Genomic DNA, 19750 nt, shown 5'->3' on the forward strand with positions numbered 1-19750 from the left:
GTCAGATGGGTTGGTATAACCCAGAGAGGCATAGGGGCTGCACTGGAACACTGAGCAAAAACTCTGCTTGGTTTTACGAGGAAAAATAATACATGTATCAGTCTGTTTTCTTTGTCCTGGAACACTCTTCCCACTGTTAGCATATTACTGTTGTACTTGCTGATTTCCTGATTCTCTTTATTTGTGTTGTTTGAATTAGTCCTAAACTATTAGGCTGCACTTTGCAGTTTTTTATGGACTGCATCTCCACTCCTTTGTTCAGCTGCAGGCTGCTGAGAATGAGAAGGTGAGGTGGGAATTGGAGAAGACCCAACTCCAGCAGAACATTGAGGAGAATAAGGAAAGGATGATGAAATTAGAGAGTTATTGGATTGAGGCACAAACCCTGTGTCACACAGTGAATGAGCACCTCAAGGAGACGCAAAGCCAGTATCAGGCTCTGGAGAAGAAATATAACAAGGCAAAGAAATTAATCAAGGATTTTCAGCAAAAGTAAGCAGCTACACCAGGCTCAGCAAATGACTTAGTGGCCAAATAGAAAACATGTATATGATATATTTTGAAATATGAAACCCACTGTTAAACACCTGTAAGGTAAACACTATTTTCCAGTTCTTTTATTGATGAAAAGCATGGACTCTTTATTATGGAAAAATGCTAGTATTCAAGCTGTAGTCATACTGTACCTAAATAAAGACTTAGTCTGTAATATTCCAGGTTGGTATGTTTCAGAATTAGGAGATAGCTTGGCGTGATTGCAAACAACTAAGAATACTCACAGTAAAGCATTTGATTAGTAAAGTTTGCAGCAATTTATATGGGTATTGTATCAGCTGGATTCATTCCTGCTGTGTACAAATGTAACATCAAAAAGAATATTGTTTTGTTACATTTTAAATTTTATTTTTCTTCTTCTTGTAGATGCCAAGAATGTTTGAGCTGAGTTGGGCTAACTGATGATTTCCTGGCCCCCTCTGTTTCATGTGGTCCCCTCTCCCTGGTGGCTAGCAAGAATAATAACATCTTACATTTCTATAATAGCTTCCATTTCCCAAATTACTTTTTGTTTTGGCAGCAGTTTTTGTCACTTTATATTGGAATATTCTTATTTAAAGAGGAAAACCTCAAAGACATACACCAGTGTCAAGTGATAATTGGGATTGCAGAAATTAATATCCTGTCCCATTAAAAAGGGGATTAGAGTGTCAAAATATCACTACCTATCTTGGAATTTCATGACTGTTCCAGAGCTATTTTGCATCTTGTATGCTTCCTATCACAAATTTATTTGATATTCAAATTAAAAAGAGATAGGGAAAGTCACTAGAATGAGTTTGGATAGCTTTCTATTGACATTCTGCTTTATATTAGATTTAGTCAGTTGTTTTTGAATACCTTAGACTCCTTAACTGACCTAACAGATTCCCTTTAGAAAATCCAATTTCTACCTGAAAATGTACAGGTTGTCCTTTCTGTGAAGAAACATGGTAATATTCTAGTAAAACAGAGATTTTGCTCTATATCCTACAACAGAGAATGACATAAACTAAGCTACATTGCTTTTGTTGTAAACACAGATTAGGAAAAGAAACCAATTTAACTGTTAGGACTATTAGTAAGAACTGATTTTTTTTTTTCCCAGATTAGTTTTTCTTGCCATTTTTATATCATTGCCTGGCATATTCACTTAGACTAATTGCTTAGGGTTTTGTCCTGATAGCATTTTCATAGCTCTTACTAAGTAAGTGATAAATTATTTGCTAAGGACAGATCTTTTTGATGAGTAGCAAAACATTTTATTTTTTGTTTCACTCTGATTGCTTTGATCACAGCAAATCATCTTTTTTCTTTTTTTTTCCCCCTAAGAGAACTTGACTTTATCAAACGCCAAGAGGCTGAACGAAAGAAAATAGAAGATCTGGAGAAAGCACACCTTGTAGAGGTTCAAGGCTTACAAGCTCGTGTGAGTAGCATTTACTCTTATATTTGAGGAATTAGACAATTCTGCCTGATATTCTGGAAGAATAACATCTCTAATGGGGATGGTGTATTGAGGTGAATATTACTGGTAATGCTGCATTGTATTTCTTTCAGATACAAGACTTGGAAGCAGAAGTTTTCAGGCTAATGAAGCAAAATGGAAGCCAGGTTAACAATAACAACAACATATTTGAAAGGCAGACATCTTTTGGAGAAGTTTCTAGAGGAGATCCAGTGGAAAATCTAGATACTAAGCAAGTGACCTGCCTGGATGGCTTAAGTCAAGGTTTGTTTGAACCAAACCATAACTCTTGTGAATCATAGAATCATGGAATACTTTGGGTTGGAGGTACCTTAAAGATCATTTTGTTCCAATCTCCCTGCCATGGGCAGGGACACCTTTCACTAGACCAGGCTGCTCAAAGCTGCCTCCAGCCTGGCCTTGAGCACTTCCATGGATGGGGCCATGCCCAGCTTCTCTGTCCCAGTGTCTCACCACAGTAAAGGATTCCTTCCACCTAGATACCCTAAATGTCCCTTCTTTCAGTTTGAGCCATTACTCCTTGTCCTGTCACTGCAGTTCCTGACAAAGAGTCCCTCTCTGGCTTCCCTGCAGGGCCCCTTCAGATGCTGGAAGGTTGGTGTGAGGTCTCTGCACAACCTTCTCTTTTCCAAAACAGCCCCAAATTTCTCAGCCTGTCTTCATGAGGGAGGTGCTCCAGTCTCCTTACCAACTTCATAGTCTTCCTCTGGACTTGATCCAGCAGTTCCATGTCTTTCTTAGGCTGGGAGTCCCAAAGCTAGATGCAGCACTCCAGGTGGAGTCCCACAAGAGCAGGGGGACAGAATCACCTCCTTTGACCTGCTGACCACCCTGCTTTCAATGAAGCCCAGGATTCCTAGAAACTATAATATTATTTATTTCTGTGTTAGGAAAAAAAAAAAAAAAGATACATTATGAAATAAATTAATTCCTGGCAAGCACAGGGGTGTTTATTAAAATTGATATTTTAGCATTCATTTCATGTGTGGACCCCAACAGTATCACTTTACAAACAAATCAATATGAATTACATTTTTAACAAGTTATATCTATAAAAAAGAGCTAGTCCTTCTGAAATGTTATTAGGTGATATGCAGACCTTGTGCAATTGGTTTCCACAAATCCTCACAGACCTGTTTTTTTTCTGTCAAGTTTTAATTGTAATGAAATCTCTGAAATTGAGAAAAACACCCAGGATGACAAGAAAGTCTGTATTTCTGCCACAGAGACTTAGTGTTATAAAACATTTAATACTTAGCAATGCTGTTAACACAAATCCTTTCAGTAGCTTGTTTCAGGAAAGTATGTTTTCTTCACTTGACTCAGAAAAATGATGCTTACATGCAATGTTGTAACAATGTCAACACACATTTATGGCTCAAGAGCTAAAATTCAGGAATTTCTACATGTAAAAAAAAATTGTAAAATTCATTCTAAAAAGTTGGAAGTTCTTAGTTTAGCATTAAAAATCTGCATGTCAGTGCTTCAAAGTTACATTTTCTAATTGGTGCATTTGCATGAAAATTTTGAAAGAGCTGCCTTTTTTCATTCCAAAAATGTTTTCCTGGAGAAATGTTACCAGTGTTAATTATTTTTGAGTGTTAGACTAAATGATCTCTGAATTAAAGTGCCCAAGTTCAACCACATGAATACAAACACAAGTTATTAGCTAGGTAAAATAGATAATCAGCAATGATTTTTCAAAAGCAGAAGCAGCATAGTTAGACCTTGGATTCCAGGCTGCATTTGTGGTTTTAACAAGAGCAAAAAAACCTCATTTAAAAATAGTGATATCTTTAAATATGCTGTAGCACTCTTTGGCTTCCATATACCTTCTCCAGTAAATTCTGTGTCAGTTTCTGAGGTCTATATCAGACTCTTAACGTAGTGATACTTGCTCTGCAAGGGGCCTACATCTCTCTATCACTCTCGTTTAAACCTTTTAAGAAAAGAACTTGCTATCAACCCATGAATGTTTGCAGAGGAGCTGTAAAGGGCAGGGGGGCTGTCCATGATGTTTTGGAGGTGAGTAGAGTCCCTCTGGGTGCTGTGGGTTGTGCACACTACCTTTGTGACATTCACACAGATGCTCCAGTCTCTTTTCTGGCTCGTGTTTGGCAAGTATAATGCATGCTTCTTGATCAAGCCTCTGCATCAGGTTCCTGCTGTAGGACTGCATGTAGACAGCCACATCCCAGAATTTTGTTCAGAGGTTTGCAGGTCTGTCTTCCATCAAAAAATTAGAATATATAAAAATACAGTATTCTAATTAAAATGGTATCAAGTATGTTTTTGTTTCAGTGTGATCTGAGGTGTTCATTGCATTCTTTTGTGGTGGGAGACTTGGATAGAAGCAGTGGATGCAAACATTTGAGCATAACTGTTCCTGACGCTGCCAGGGCTGGCCGTGCTCAGCATCCTGCCAGACTGCACGACTCCTCAGGCTGTAACACTGAGCTTACACTGAGCTTAAGGGGCTGCCAGTAACATCAGTGGAAGTTAAAAAGAAAATCAAAATTACTGTGGCCCACATAATTCTTCCTTTGCTTTGCCAGGGAACACTAGACTACGGATTGCGTTTCCTGTACGTATATTTGGTTTATTCTGAGAGTTCAGCAGTGCATTGTAGATTTCTGGTTTAGTGATCATGATCTGTATCTGCAGTAGACAATCAAGCTGTTTAGTGGCAGGAGTCAGTGGTTTGAAATCCAAACAGTTCAGTGCTGAAGCTGACTTTGACAGTCTCAGACTTTGACATCTCTGTGCAAGTTCCTGTTCAAGACACTTTGTGGCTCTACTTTCTGGGTGTCTGGATACCCAGAGATGCATCAGTTCACAGAAGGAGATTTTAAATTCTGTCAGCTTGTCTAATGGAAAAACAGTGGGAGTACAGACAAGCTCCTTCCTGCTTCACAGTGGTACTGAAATAGTTCAGATGGAAGAACATTGGAGTCAAGTGCTTGAACGTCTGATGAAAGTCTCATTACATTGACTCTGAGAGTGAAATACAAACTATTATGACTTTTATGTGAGATTTTCCAGACATCCCAGTGGGTTGGGAGATTACTGCAGCATCATGTGAGGTTGTGGGTTTGTGCTGGAATGTGTGAGGGCCAGCCACTCTCTGCAGAAGAGGGAGCTGGCAGCACATGTGGCTGGGGCAGAGACCATCTGGCAGCAGCCCAGTTCCACTGCAACCAAGCAGGGCAAGATGGGGTGGAGGAAGAAGGAAGCTCCAGGCCCAGATGGTCTCTTGCTTTAAGAAGGCCCATATAAGCATTTCTGTGAATACCATTTGCAGTCCTGTGTTGATAGTTTGCATAATTTCAGCAGTGAAACAAAGGGCTGTATGGAAGTGTGTACACCTGAAAGAACAAATATAAGCAGCTCAAGGCATGACAATGTGTAGTTATCCTGTGGATACACAGGATAACTACACTTAGGGCAGCAGCATCATTGCAAGTCAGGCAATACTAATTATTCTGTAGTATCATGTGAAGTAAAATTTATCTCTTACACATAGAAAAAAGCAAAAATAAGATCAGATTTTAATTAATTAGTGTATTCTGAAGGCAGTATATAGTCAAGTAAATTTATGTAATGGATTATGGTTTGATTTTTATTGTGAGAGTTGAAAAAAAATTGTTGAAACCATAAGAATCTATTATTTTTCTAGTATAAAATACAAAAACACCTTTAAAAATCTTTTTAGTCTTAGTCACCACAGCTTTGTAAAATGTTAAATTTGCTGCAATACTCAGATTTTATTTGAGTGGAAATTTGCTGAGATACTCAGATTTCATTTTAGTGGATGGTTGATAGCTAAGACAAGTACAGTATGTTAGTTTTAGCTGTAGAGGCAAGTCATACATGAAGTGTTCAGTATACTTTACTCACAAGACATTCAGAAATCGGGTGTCTTTGAAGCCAGGCAAGTAAGATGGTTTAATTGTTCCATTTTTTATATTAGATACTTCTCCAGTTTTCATGTATCACACAATGATGTTTATGCCCTGGTGGAGGAGAACTCTCTGCAGTTCCCTCTGAAGGAGTCTATGTGGATCTACTTTCTGGGCTGGTACAGCTGGGTTTGTGTTGTCATCTGTGTAACAGTGGGAATACTTAGTTGAATTTTAAATATCTGCAGTTGATTCTTTGATTGCTGAATCTGTACAGATAAACTTGTTTATGCAAATAACTTTTTATTGGTGTACTATAGGAGTTATGAAGGTAAGGGTACAAGTAAAACGTGTCTTTTCTAACCTAGATAATTCTGTGATTCTATGCAAATGCATGTACTTGGAATTGTTTATGCAGTTCATTTTTGTAGAAAATGTAATGAAAGATCCTTCTGTTAAACAGTTTCAAATAATGTTTCCATACAGATTTCAATGAAGCAGTTCCAGAAACAGAGAGGCTGGACTCCAAAGCACTGAAGACTCGAGCTCAGCTCTCGGTGAAGAACAAGCGGCAGAGGCCTTCCAGAACGCGGCTATATGATAGCATCAGTTCAACTGATGGGGAGGACAGCCTGGAACGAAAGGTGAGAAGGCCTCTACCCTCTCTTTCAGGACTCCTGTGGAGTACTAGATTGCCCCTGTAAGTCGTTTCATCCTCTGCCTTTATCCTTTCATTGTAGCACAGGCAGTATTTATTCCTCTGTGGCCAGTCTGCTGTGAATGTCCTTGAGTGATGTGCAAGTCCGGTCTCCTTTTGAGTCAGCACACCTGGTTTTTTGGTTCTGTTGTGTTTTAACTGGAATCCTGATCTGTTTGATTTACATGTGCTTTATAATACAGAGTGGGTCTTTTCATTTATGCAGGAGGTGAAAGGAGCTTGAATTGTGCATTTCTCTCTTTGTTAATTTGTTACCACCATTGATACGATATTTGCTCATTGTTTTGTCCTAATCTGACTTGGTCTGAAAGCAAATACCAATAAACACTCTGTGTGGTATCAAAAGGTAATGCCTTGAACTGCTACAGCATTTCATACAAATAGAAAGCTACATAATGAATAAAAGAATTGCATGTTCAAAGTAAATCTTGCTCTGTTTGCTTACTAAGTGGTATAACCTGCTTTATAATCTCTTATACCAACAGCCATCACACAGTTACAGTAGTCCCATGCACATTTCAAAATCACCACTGCCCTTATGCATGAGAGCATCCTCACCAGCATCAGATTCTGGTGCTTCCTCCCTCTCCCCCGTGGCTAGCAGTGCAGCAATCTCACTTGACAACCTAACTGAAAACCAAGAAGAAGAGCAGCACCACAAAGGAGGTGTCCTTTCCCCATATGCTCGGGGAGACACTCCACTTTCTTCTCCTTCAAAATCTGGGCACAGCTCTGAAGCATCTCCTTTGCATCACCCAGCTGGCAGAAATATTTTACAGGATAAAGGTATTACTGTTTCTTTTTACAATAAATTGATGCATCGTTTTGCTCACTTAACAGCTATCTACTTTATGGCCTTTTGTTGTGCAGCAGTACCTTGGCAACTAGAAGGTCATCATCTCTTCTAGGTCATTTCTTTTGCCAAACTAGAAGTCAAAAATTTTAAAATTACCTTGTATGATGGTATAAGAAAAGGAGAAAGTTTAAAATGGGATAAGGCACTGCTTCCTTTCTTTTTTTTTTTACTTTCTTAGAACTCGCTGAAGCAATGGGGAAATTGCCTTTAAAAAAATGCTTTATTGTGTTTTTTTTAAAAAAACCATTATTTGGCCTTGGGACACCTCCGTATTAAAAACATGCTTAACACAGTGTACTTACTCAAATAATGTGATTTTGGCACTGCTAGATTAATTTTTGGGAGGTGCGGAAAGGAGCGTAAAGCAAGAACAGATTGCAGCTTTTAATTGCTGAGAGGGAGAAAAGTCTAGGTTTAATGAGAGGTTAGTGTCTGGAGATTTTTCATTTACAGAAAAAATAAAGTAATTTATTGGGGAGATTGGCCTCGTTGTTATCAATTTAATTCAGATTCTTTAAATGCTAGGTGGATAAAACAAGATACATTTGTATGTAGTTCAGGTATATGTCTCAGATACCAGTTTATTATAAGAATAACCAATATGATATGTTACACAGAATACTGAGCTGTCCTTTTCAGATGTATTTCAAAGTCAGAATGAGCATTTGACACCACTTCAGCATTCTTATCTTGTATTCTCAATCTGTTACATAAGCTAAAATACGTAATAAAATGTTGATCATAAGTGAGGTCTGCAGGAGGAGGTCTAGATAGGTTCATAACCAACTTCAGCTTGATTGAATTAACTGAAAAGAACGGTTTATTGAAGATTTGTGTTTGTGTATCTTAAAAGACTTGCTACTTATTTGCTACCCTTTTCTTTCTTCATCTTTATACATGGCTTTCAACAGATTCATAAAAGACAATGCTGCAATGAATCTTTACTGAATTTAGGATAGATTAATATATTGCAAGCATTTTTACATGAGTTCTGAAATTGCTAGTTGTAACTAGGTTACATTGTTAAGGATTCCAAGTTAAATTCAATATTTGAGTTTTGCAAGTAAAAATAGGGGTGTGAGCACAAGTCTGTGACTTTACAGACTCAGCTTAAAGGTGTGATTGGTTTGTCAGGGAAGTCCTAAATCCTGCATTTCCAACTGATGTATGAAAAATACCTTGATAAAAAAAATTAGTGGAAACTAGCCTTGTAGTGTAACAAATATGGTATTGCATTCCACCCACTGTGTCACTTTCCATTTTAGGTTTGAAAAAAAATCTGTCTAAATATTGCTGTCATGCTTTCCTCCTGTGACTATTAAGTAAACAAACAATGTTTTTGGGTGTGTCCAATTCTGCTGAGTAATACATTAGAATTAACCAGAGCAATATAATTTCAAGTGCAAATAATCAAATTTAATAAGTCTACAAAGAAAAGAAAGCTACTAGAGCAGTTGTTTGGCAACAAGTGTTGCAGCAATGCTATTTTAAATGGTTGTTAATTTGGCTTTTAAACTCCTACAGCTGAGAAGATAAAAAGAGGCATTTGATTTGTTTTTTGTGTTCAGGTGGGTTTTTTTGGAGGTGGAAAGAGAGCTCCTCTGAGGACACACACATGGCTGTGAGTTAGTCTCTCAGCAGCAGAAGTCAACATTAGCTAGCTCACATTTGTCTTCTTTTTCTTACAAGATCCTGCAGTGCTGTGGGAAGGGCTGAAGTGGCATGAGATTAGTTTCATTGCAAAATGACGAGTTTATAACCACAGCTTTGTCATACATACAAGATGAGTTTATTTTCTTTGGTTGTGCCTGGTTTGTGCAGCAGCATCAGCCTTTGATAAGGCAGCGAGGTGCCCGCGGTGGGCAGCGCTCACTGACGTGCGGCTGCTGCTGCAGGTGGGCAGGGGACTGCGGTCCAGTGTCTTCCATCAGCCACGCAGTGCTGCAGCTTTAGGCTGGAGGCTGAAGGTGGTGGGTTAAACAGCTTCTGTGAGATTTATTCTGAGAAACCAGCTTTCCCTGACCTTCTTTGAAGAGCTGCAAGGTGCCAGGGAAGATGCACCAATCCAGGGTGGCCAAAGCCCCCTCCTGCCCAGGCAGGGGTGCCTGTGGCTCTGCTCTTGGTCACTGCCATGTGCAAGCTATTCCTGCATGCAAGGAAGTAGATTCAGATCCACTCTGCCACTCAAGCTGGTTTTGGGAACTAGCTTGTCCATTTTCCACTCTGTCTCAAAGCAAACACAACTGTTTTCCTCAGCAAGTCGTCATTATTTAAAGGGCCCTGGCTGGCCCCAGATGTGTGGGAGGGGGATCATAGCGATAGAAGAGCTTGAAGAGAAAATTTGCCATTCCAGGTAGCTGCTGTGCATTCCAACTGAGCTCTCCAGGCTATTCTTTTCTACTACAGAAGCAAAATTTCCATCTAGTGAATGCTTTAATTATTTGCCCAACACAAAACATCTCTACTTTATAGTATCTTGACTTTCATTAAGAAGTTTCTCAAAAAACTCACTGCCCCTTGCCCTGAAGCCCCACTTGCCTGTGAATAGTAGTGTGAAAATAAATGTTGCAAGTGTTATTTTTTATTACAATTTTGGCAGTGTTAAATGAGAAGTGTGCATTAAAAACAAAAGAGGAGCTGTAAGAGGAAACAGGAAAGAAGTATGCACAGTGTAGGGTTGATGCAGAGTGCATTGCCTAAAGTTCTCTTCTACCTCCATGGGAAATGGATTTCTTAATCAGAGACTTCATCATACTTTTTTCATTCTTCTTACTACTTTCTTTTGTTTGCTTTTCTGGAATGAGATTGCTCGTTAGTTGTTTCCAAAAATTATTTTTTTTAACCTAAGGACTTGTGTTGGTGGAAATAGTATGGCTTGTAGTGTGAGTATTGCAAAAGGCTTATTTTCCCACTTGTCAGAGGATTTAAGAAACATCGCACATTAAATTTTTTTCTCAAATGAAAACTTGGGCAGATGTTATCTACAAAGCAACACACAAAATTCTATACACACAGTTGACTGTCCTGTGATATTGCTGAGGTACTTTGAGTTAATTTTGAGGGTTGAGTTTAAGTCAGCAACAGTAGGTGAGATCCACAAACCCAGCAGTGCTTCCAGTTACAAGCTGTGTATGTCTGAGGTCACGTTGCAAAAGCCACCAAACCACAAGTGACATGAATGACTGACCTTCATTTGCTTCCTCTAGGGTATTTGGGAACACTATGGTTAAGAGTCACTGTGTCTGAATTTTTAAACTACTGTGTGTGTTTTCTTTTAGCTTCCATATAGATTTCACAGGATGTTTGCCAGACTCAGATTCATTGTTTTGGTTTTATAGGTACTGCAGCCTGTTTCCTCTTTAGGGCTTAATAGCATTTGTAGAAGAGATCAAAAATTGATAGATGCCTCAGGGCAAATTTACTAACTGAGCTACTTTTAGGTTTTGTCGGGGGGTTGATTGTTTTTAAATTCAGAATGGTTAGATTTTAGGTAACATGTTCAGTTTAACATAGATGTTCAGGCTAAACTGATTAACTCTTTCATATCATGTCCATCATAAAAAGTACCCTTGGCTCCAAAATTGAACAAAGAATTTTAGAAGTCATTTTGGAAGTAAATCATACATAATAAATTAATTCTGTAAAAAATAAGAAAACTACTGCTGAGTTTAAAAATGGATTCATTGCAATGTTCTCCTATAAATTGTATTTTTCAGTTTATTACATATTCATTAAAATTCCATCAGTATTAACTTTTGATTTTCTTTAGTTAAAATAAGATTTTTATGTATTTTCAAATTCTGAAAGTTTTTATTTCTAGTCCTCTTCACACCATCTTCCTAAAAATGAGAATTCCCCTAATTAAATTTTGTACTCCCACAAATGTACATGTATGGGTATCTACTTATGAAAAGATAGAAAAAGTGTTCGGGATGGAAAGTAGCAATTAAAGTTAATAATGTACATTCTTCCATGTACAAATGTATCCTAGATGGTGCCACAAGTGCTCAGGCAGCAAGAACAACTAGCCCTACTATAGGGCATACAGAAAAACTAAAGCGAAAACTTGCAGATCTTGGGTAAGCATTTTGTTATTTAAAGTACTTTTTCTTCTTCATTAAAAGGATTGAAAGTAAAATTTAAAGAAACGTTTCCTGATGTTTTCTAATATTCTTATAGGGCTCCCTTGAGAAGGAGTTCAAGCAAGGGCAAGAAGCGGAAAGAGAAAGAAGCTATTAGGGTGACCTATGGCAGTAGGTATGAGTGAGAGATTGAGGATGCGAGAAACTGTGTGCTAGAAACACTGGAAAAACCTAATCATCCTAGCAGATGGAATATTAACTGACTTCATAAATAAGTGTTAATCTTTGAGATAACCTGAGCTTACAAAAGACTAACATATAATCTGAAGATACTTGGAGGTTTATAATGTCATAGAATCATAACTGGCAATCTCAAGCTGGCAGTGACTCACGAGGATCATCAGGTCCAACTCAATCACTGCTGCTGTTGCATCCACTAATGGGATTTGCAGAAATAGATTTTCAGAGCAGCCCTATGAAATGCACCCAGTCAGTTAATAATATCCATGAACCAGAAACCTTGACACAATTCCACATTTATTTTTTTTTAAGCTCCCCAGAGTGAGGTTGAGCAGCAGCTGTTCACTGCGGCTTTGCAGCACCCACGTGAGGAGCGCTTTCAGAAGGGTTTGTTTTTTTCTGAAGATAAACATCTTAAGTTGGAAAATAGGAAAAATGCTGACTGCATGTCATGTCAACAACTTTCAGGCAAGGAATAGTGACAACATCACCAGCAGTAGAACTGTACAAATAAATAAATGAATGTTCACAATGACAGGAGGCAATCATCTCTGCAAGCTAGAGTAGATTTTTATTGAAGGCCTCTCCTTACATGTATGTTCTAAAAGTCTAGAAAGGACATAGCAACTCAAAAACTGCATATAAAACAGTGCAAAAAACCTACACAATAAAAGAGCTGTTGGAAGAAAGCAAAGTTTAAATGCTATTCAAAAAAACATTGTGTTGGAAAATCAGTATGTAGCCATTTGTGCAGTTCTACTGGCAGTCTGGTATATGGAGACTCAGTGACAAGTACATTGTGTAGCTCCATTAAGTCAGAAAAGAGAAGAAACCTTCCTTACTCCCTCAGGCACACTGTGCTGAAGTGCAGTGTTCTGTCTCAGCATACATTTGTACATTTGTGTTCTGCAAATATCTGGCAGGATCTTCAGTGATTTTAGGCAGCAGTCATCACCTCTCTGCTGGTGTCAGAAAACCTGTCCCAGTGCGTCTGCTCGCAGCTGACATGGAATCAGTGATACTCACTGCTGGGTTTCCCTAGTGACAGGGAGAGGTTTCTTAAAGCCAAATCTCTGCACTTTATGTGGCTGTGAGGCAGCTAGTGCCCTTAGCAGGGTGTTAGACATCATGCAGCATTTAGATAGCAAGCCATAGGTTGGGGGAACTGAATGTATGCTTGTTTGAATGACCCTTATGCCAACACAAGATGTTACAGGTATTTGTGAGATCTGCCAGGTGTCTTCCTTAGAGAACAGATCTCAGTGTAGAGATCAGTTGCTTTTTAGTCCATGTGATTAATCAGTTCTTTGTGTTGTCTCTTAATATTTCTTTAGTACAGTTCAATATTCCAATTACAGTTGCTAAAAGTAGAGTTTATTACTGCTTTCAAAGTTGAAATTTATGAGCATTTTTCATTCTTACTTGACCTCTGTTAACTGGAGTGGAACTGTTTAAGCATAACTGTTTTTAAACAGTCATTGCCACTTATTTTGTAACTAACTCCAAGGAATTTGCCTCAGAAGAAATGTGAGGATGTTCTCTCTACAAGTCCAAAGCTGTATAAGCTCTTTGAAAGAAGGAAGATGATGAAAAGACAGCATTATTATTACAATTAAAATTACAATTATGTCCATTACAGCAACTGATTGATTTAGAATTAATCATGTTGTCAGATGAGTGTTGCATGCATTATTTTGCCAATACTAGAAAGTAGGACTTGGGATGTGTAAATAAAATCCCAAATTATTTCCTGAAACTACCACTAATGCTCCAGATATGAAAAAATACCCCATTTAAGTAAGGAGCATATATTTACCTGCCTGAGGTTAGGTGATTTGGGCAACAACATTTGTGTATACTTTCTACATTCAAGCAAGGTTAGAAGATGAGAGGGAAGTAAAGGACTGGGTCAGATATATCCACCTTCCTTTTAGTTGCTAAGTGGAGTAGGATTGTCCTTCTGCTTCCATAGGTGGGGGTCCTTTGACAGCCTCACTTTCATCCATATGGAAAAGAGGCTTCACAAACTATGTGGTCTTGTGATTGTGTTAATAATGATTTAGAAGGTGTCCAGAAGGTAGATGTTGAGAGAGGTTTACCTCATTTACACATGGCTACTAAGAGCAGTGGGATTTTAATGCTCTGAAACATTAATATATGATTCTATGACATATACATAAATTCTTGGAGGCTGACATTTTGCATAATTATTTTTAATTTACATACTGTACTAACGATGTATTTAGGAAATAAAATGTCAGCATTTTTGTTTATAAGTGTTACCTTTGCCTTGATTACTGCAATCTTTGTTATTACAAAGAGAGAATCTGATAAAGTCCCGTAGGTGTTTCTTTCATTTTTCTATATCAATATTTTTAATATTTGATTTATTTAAAAGCAAGATAATAGTACCTGGTGTATTTAGCTTTTGTAACAAAGGAGCAGCTCCATAGATGGATACAGATGCATCTGATGGATACTGCTTCATTCTGCCTGTGCTCAAAATCCAAGCCAGATCTTCTTGGGGAACCAGGGCCCACTTGGGTCAGTGCTGAATCTAATGATTTAATCATGCTGAGATACCACTGGGGCTCAGAACTGCACAAACACAGTGTGTGGCTTCTTGACAGGAGCTGGGTCTCATCCAAATGGTGGGAGTATAGGCATTTTCAGCTGGCATCTGTCTCCATTTGCTGGATGTATGTTGTCTTAGAGAAAGCCTGAGTTAGAAAAAGAATCAAAAGAACACACTTTTTTCTTTTGCTGAAAGAGGGATTTCAGGCATACCCCTACCAGCTTCATGCCACTCAGTTCTTTAGTCACAGCTACATGGAATGTCACTCTTTACAATTAACTGCCTCTGTGGCATTTTGTTTCCCCATCTTTTATAATCTAATGCATATTCCTGCTCCTTTCTCTTAAACAGGACTGTCAGAGAGATGCTGCAGAAATCAGCAAACACTAAATCTTTAGCAGAGCGATCCTCCTCTCTCCCACACTGTGTACCATTCACATGGTATGGAGAGAGCGGCAAGGGATCCAATTCTTCCAGCAACCTGCCGTCGCCTACCAGCTCAACTGAACCTTCCTCTGAAAATTTAAGCCCTGCTAAAAAAGGGTCAAAGGTAGAAAATAAAAAACTACCTTATTCCCACTGTGTTGAGTAGCATAATTGGCTTTGTGATTCTGGAAAAAAGAACAGGCCAATATGTGACTACTACAATAAACAGTGCATGGTGTTCATTGTACGATAACAGCCCATCCAAACAGAACATCTCTGTCATTGTACCATTCCCTGTTCTACCTTTTTTACTCTGTCTTAATGTACATTATTCCAGTAAACTAACTGTGGTGTGCTGTAGCGTAACAAAAGCAAGTGGTGCCAGTGGAAATTAGCATTTGGATCCACTGAACAAATGCTAGATTTGTGTATTCAGTTATAGATCTTTTCTTCATTCTTCAGGACTGGTAGTGGGAATACCCATGTTCAAATGAGGTGTTTGCAAGTGAAGAAATGCTGTATGCTGTCAGTCATCTGCCTTTTTTCCCCCAGTAATGAAATCTGTTTGTCATGCATGCTGGATGTTGGATTTAATTCTTTGTATGAAGATGCTTGAACTGTAAATATGAACTATTGCAATTTAATACATCTGTGTGATTCCTTTCTATGTGCATGAATGTTTCAGCATGACAATTCCTTACATAACCTTTATTTATAGTAATATACTTTGCTTTTTCGTGTTTGTTTTCACTTCTGGAAAATATTTCTTTGGCTGTAACTTCTTATGACTTATGGCAGTTGATTTTTTATATTGGTCTGGTATAAAGAAGCAGATATGGTTCTCAACTTTTTATAGGAATATGAATCAGAAATCTCATTTCTCTGTCTTCTACTGCCAAATGCATGTTCATAATAGCAGTTTCCACAGGCATTTCTTACTTTTTTGATGCCAAAAGCTGGTGATGCATTACTTCTGCTGTGCACTAGGCTGTGCAAGGTCATATCTGTTGTGTGTTACCTGGAAGGGAGAGCAACATAAGGCTTACAGCAGTCCAAATCAGATTGATAGAGAAAACCCCACCAGTGAAATCTCTGAACAGAAATTATTTGCTTACCTCTTCTCTTTTAGGGGGAAAAAAAAAATTAGACACATAAATCCTAGTTTTGTATTTAAACAAACATTGTTTAAAGATATTTTCCAAATGGGGAAAAAAGCACACTCTTTTAGATAGTATTAGGTTGAGGTTGTGGGAGCTATCCTAATTATTACCAGGCCTCAGCTATCTTGTGGTTTGCTGCAGAAAGTGAAATTTGAAAAACCAAAGCTGAATCTTGCACAAAACAGAGGTGAAAGAAAAATCAGAGTACTTAAAAAAGAAAAATATGTTCTTCACACAACAGGAGGTAGAGCTGTTGAACTCCTGGCCTAAGAACGCTGTGTGGGCTAAGGAAGCAGCTAAGGAAGCTGCTCAGATTTTCTTCTCCTCTATAAAGAGCTGGGATAAACAGAACAGGAATTCTAAACGTAGGTGAGAGAAAAATGATTACAAAAATATTCTTATGTTCTCTGAAAAGTTTGCAGGCTCTTAAATTAAGAGTTTCTGTAGTGCTATTCAGGCTTTCAAAGCACAGCATGATACCAATATTTAGTTGGATTTCTAGCAAAACTAAGAGGACCAACACTTGATATTTTTGGAAGTCTTCATGTTTTCAGGAAAGACAGTTCAAGTATTTGAGGGGGGCAGATAGAAGGATAACTTTTGTAGTGCTGTTTTTATTGTTTCACTTTCTAAAGTGAAGGTCAAAGATGAATAGGATTTAATACTCATTTAGATGTTAGAGAGTAGAGGTCTCTGTATTGTCCAGTGTGTATTCAAGTTAAATTGAATATCATGGTGTCCTTAATCTTTTATATATTTTGGTTTTTTCATTGTTCTCCCTCTAGTGTGAAATAATTGTAAATTTTTGTCTTATTCTAATGGTAATTTTGTTGTATTCCTGAAAAATATGTGCTTGCTTTTGCTATTATTTGCTGTAAGATGTGATGTATCTGATTGCATTGTTAAGAAAAAACAGGTTTTGTTTTATGGTTATTAGTTCAGTAAATATTCAGTTTCCAGAGATACTTCTTACTTTCAGTTTCAGGTTTTTTTCTAAAGGCATAGGCAAAGAGGGAGGATCCTTTCACTTTTCAAGGAGATTATTTGGGACTCAAAAGTGGATTCACATGATATTCTCCTTGCTCTTTCAATAGGAGTTTTCACTTCTCTCTGTTAATTCTCTGTCCTATTCTTTGTGCTACTGCCTGTGCTACACTTCTCCTAAGTATTTGGAGGACAGTAAATGCTAATGATTAACCTGCAGAAGCAGTGATTTAGCTCCAGGATAAGAGCCAGCATCTTGAGAATCTGGAAATTGCTTTTAGACACCTTTGTTATTTATTGAGGCGTTAATCTGGCAAAGGTGTCTCATGAAATAAAGAGTGGTAAAAATACTGTGCATTCTACAAATAGTAACACTATAATACATTAGACTTCCTCATGTGTGTTGTGATTTGATAAATGATTGAAATCACTCCTGAGCTATGCCAACATGGAAGACACAAAGCAAATTTCCCTTTTAGACACACCTAAACAATAATTTGTCCATTCTTACTCCTCTTTTTCTCCACAGAATTTCACATTCAATGATGATTTCAGTCCCAGCAGCACAAGTTCAGCTGATTTGAGTGGTTTAGGAGCAGAACCTAAAACACCAGGCTTCTCGCACTCCTTAGTGCTGTCATCAGATGAGGTATGCGGACGAATTGTTTAATTTGGGAAATTAATCTTTTCTTTTTCCTATGGAATCTCACTTGATTACTCAAATAATAAAGGAAATGTTTTAGGCAGAAAGATTGGAGAAGGAAGTTAATTTTGGTTTCTAAATTCAGTTTTTTCTTGTTCATATAATAATGACTTAAAATAATGCCCCGTGGCACTGTCATAGGGAAGTGGAATGCAAGTGGTGTCCTAAGAGATGCTATATCCTCACACTTGCCAATACATTTTTTCTAAATACATACATATGGACATAATATAGATATACACACTATACCTCTATAATATAGATATAAACACACTAAACTAGGCCTAAGACAGTTTTGATATACCAAACATAACAGTAAAGTTTGGTAAATGTAGTTGAGATGTAAGGCACCTTCACCTACCCCAGTTTTTACTGTGGAAGAATGACCTGTACGTGCAGTAATTGTGTGTTACTGTACCTGAATGTATGTGTACTGGTTATAATGTCTATGTCTTAATCCACTTTGCATTCTTTGTGCTTCCTTTGCACAGTGGATTTGAAGTCAATGACTCCAAACCAGAGCTTTTTCATACAATGATAAAGTAAAAAGGTATTCCTAACCCTGTTAATTGGTGACATATTTGAGGTGAATATAATGTATTGAAAATACTCTTCTTAAGATACTAGTTTTGTAACTCAGTTGTAGGTGAGGTTGTATGATTTGACAGTAGCTGACAGCACATCTTGTGGAGTCAGGAAACCTGTGTATTTGTTCTTTTACAAACACTCCATAAGAACTTCACATTTATCATGTGAGATTTGTGCCAAATTGTTTTTACCAGAGAGGGGGAACTCAAAGTATCTATACCTTCTATGCCTTTTTGTTGTTGTTTTAAACATAGGTAGTTTTTTTTTTTATTACTACCTGCATGGTTTACTTGGGTTTAAAGAATGAGAGGTTTTCTGTGCAGCTCTGCAAGCCTACAAACCCAGCCATTCTTTTGAGGTTGCTTTTACTTCAGGTAATTAAGGGCAAAAGTTTATAACAGAAGGAAACAGCACAGAGGTCTGCATATGCTGTGAATTACTGAAAATAGCAAAATCATCACTTGCTCTTTATTTAGTGTTAGTACTGTCATTCTAATGCGTTTCATTATCTTACCATGTTTAAATCCCCTTATATTATGTATTTGATTGTGGCAATGTCCTGTTCCTAGTGGTATTGAATTAAAAGCTTGAAAATCCTTTCATTCTGTGTGTTCAGCTATTACTTTGTAAAATACCAGGCCTGAGCAGGTCCATAAAAATGATTGTGTTTTCTCCATCCTCTGCTGTGTTCGATTGCTGCCTCCAGATGAGGCAAGCAAGAGCTGCCCTGGAAACCTCCCCAGCCACCCCGGGCAGGGAGGAGGCTGGTGCTGCTCCTCAGCCTTCCACAGCACATTGCTGCGGGCACTCCTCTGCTCTGGCTTCCCCAGGAGCCCCATCAGCATTTCTAGAAGATGGAAAAATGGAAGGGTGGGGAGGGAACCCAGTTCTTGGTTCTCCTCTAATTAAAGAGCTTTTGCTCTGGGAAATTGGAGCCATCAGAGAGGTTCCCACCTGTTCTAGGGTGTCAAGATCAGGAACTCCAAAGAGGTTTCCATTGATGTAGTGTCAAATATAACTGCCAAATCATATGTGTGCTGAGCTTTAAACATAACCTCTCTGTATCTAGAAATAATTCCTTTTAAAGAAATCTTGTTGTTAAAGAAATCTTGCTAAGTAGCCCTAACTGTTTGCAGATCTTGGTGCTGCCATTGCCTGAACTTTCACATGCTGTTATATGTTTGGTATTTTGTTTCTATAATGCTTTTCTTTCCCATTTCTTTGTTGCTCCCTCACTCAGAGCCTGGATATGATTGATGATGAGGTGAGATACTAGCGTGCTGTTGTGGTAAATTGCGTGCCTGTCGCGTGGCAATGTACTGTCTCTTTTGCAGTCTCATTCCTTGTCTTGTGGTGTTGTGTGGCAAACACCCTTGTTGGCACAGAACACACAGATGTCACTGGCTCCTCTTTCCTTGTCTTGAGTTGCCTTCTCCTTGTTGCTGAGTTTTCAAGGCCGCAGCAAACTGAACTTTTTGTGATATGCTGGAAGCAGG

The 19750-nt window shown here is 38.1% G+C and overlaps 1 protein-coding gene across 4 annotated transcripts in view; it reads left to right on the plus strand.

Moving 5' to 3' along the window:
* The window catches only part of PPP1R9A (protein phosphatase 1 regulatory subunit 9A), a 131898-nt gene that overhangs the window by 104476 nt on the left and 7672 nt on the right, over positions 1-19750 (plus strand). Inside the window, exons 8-17 of one of the 4 annotated variants that reach the window (XM_015618034.2) lie at positions 263-492; positions 1867-1963; positions 2095-2266; positions 6409-6566; positions 7126-7426; positions 11488-11575; positions 11676-11753; positions 14745-14943; positions 17493-17612; positions 19495-19518. In XM_015618034.2, coding sequence (XP_015473520.1) covers positions 263-492; positions 1867-1963; positions 2095-2266; positions 6409-6566; positions 7126-7426; positions 11488-11575; positions 11676-11753; positions 14745-14943; positions 17493-17612; positions 19495-19518 — 1467 coding nt within the window. The remainder of the gene's footprint in view (positions 1-262; positions 493-1866; positions 1964-2094; positions 2267-6408; positions 6567-7125; positions 7427-11487; positions 11576-11675; positions 11754-14744; positions 14944-17492; positions 17613-19494; positions 19519-19750) is intronic. The other 3 variants (XM_015618035.2, XM_015618036.2, XM_015618037.2) reach the window with 3 other exon arrangements.

This window comes from Parus major, chromosome 2, assembly GCF_001522545.3.
Source record: "Parus major isolate Abel chromosome 2, Parus_major1.1, whole genome shotgun sequence".
NCBI lineage: Eukaryota > Metazoa > Chordata > Aves > Passeriformes > Paridae > Parus > Parus major.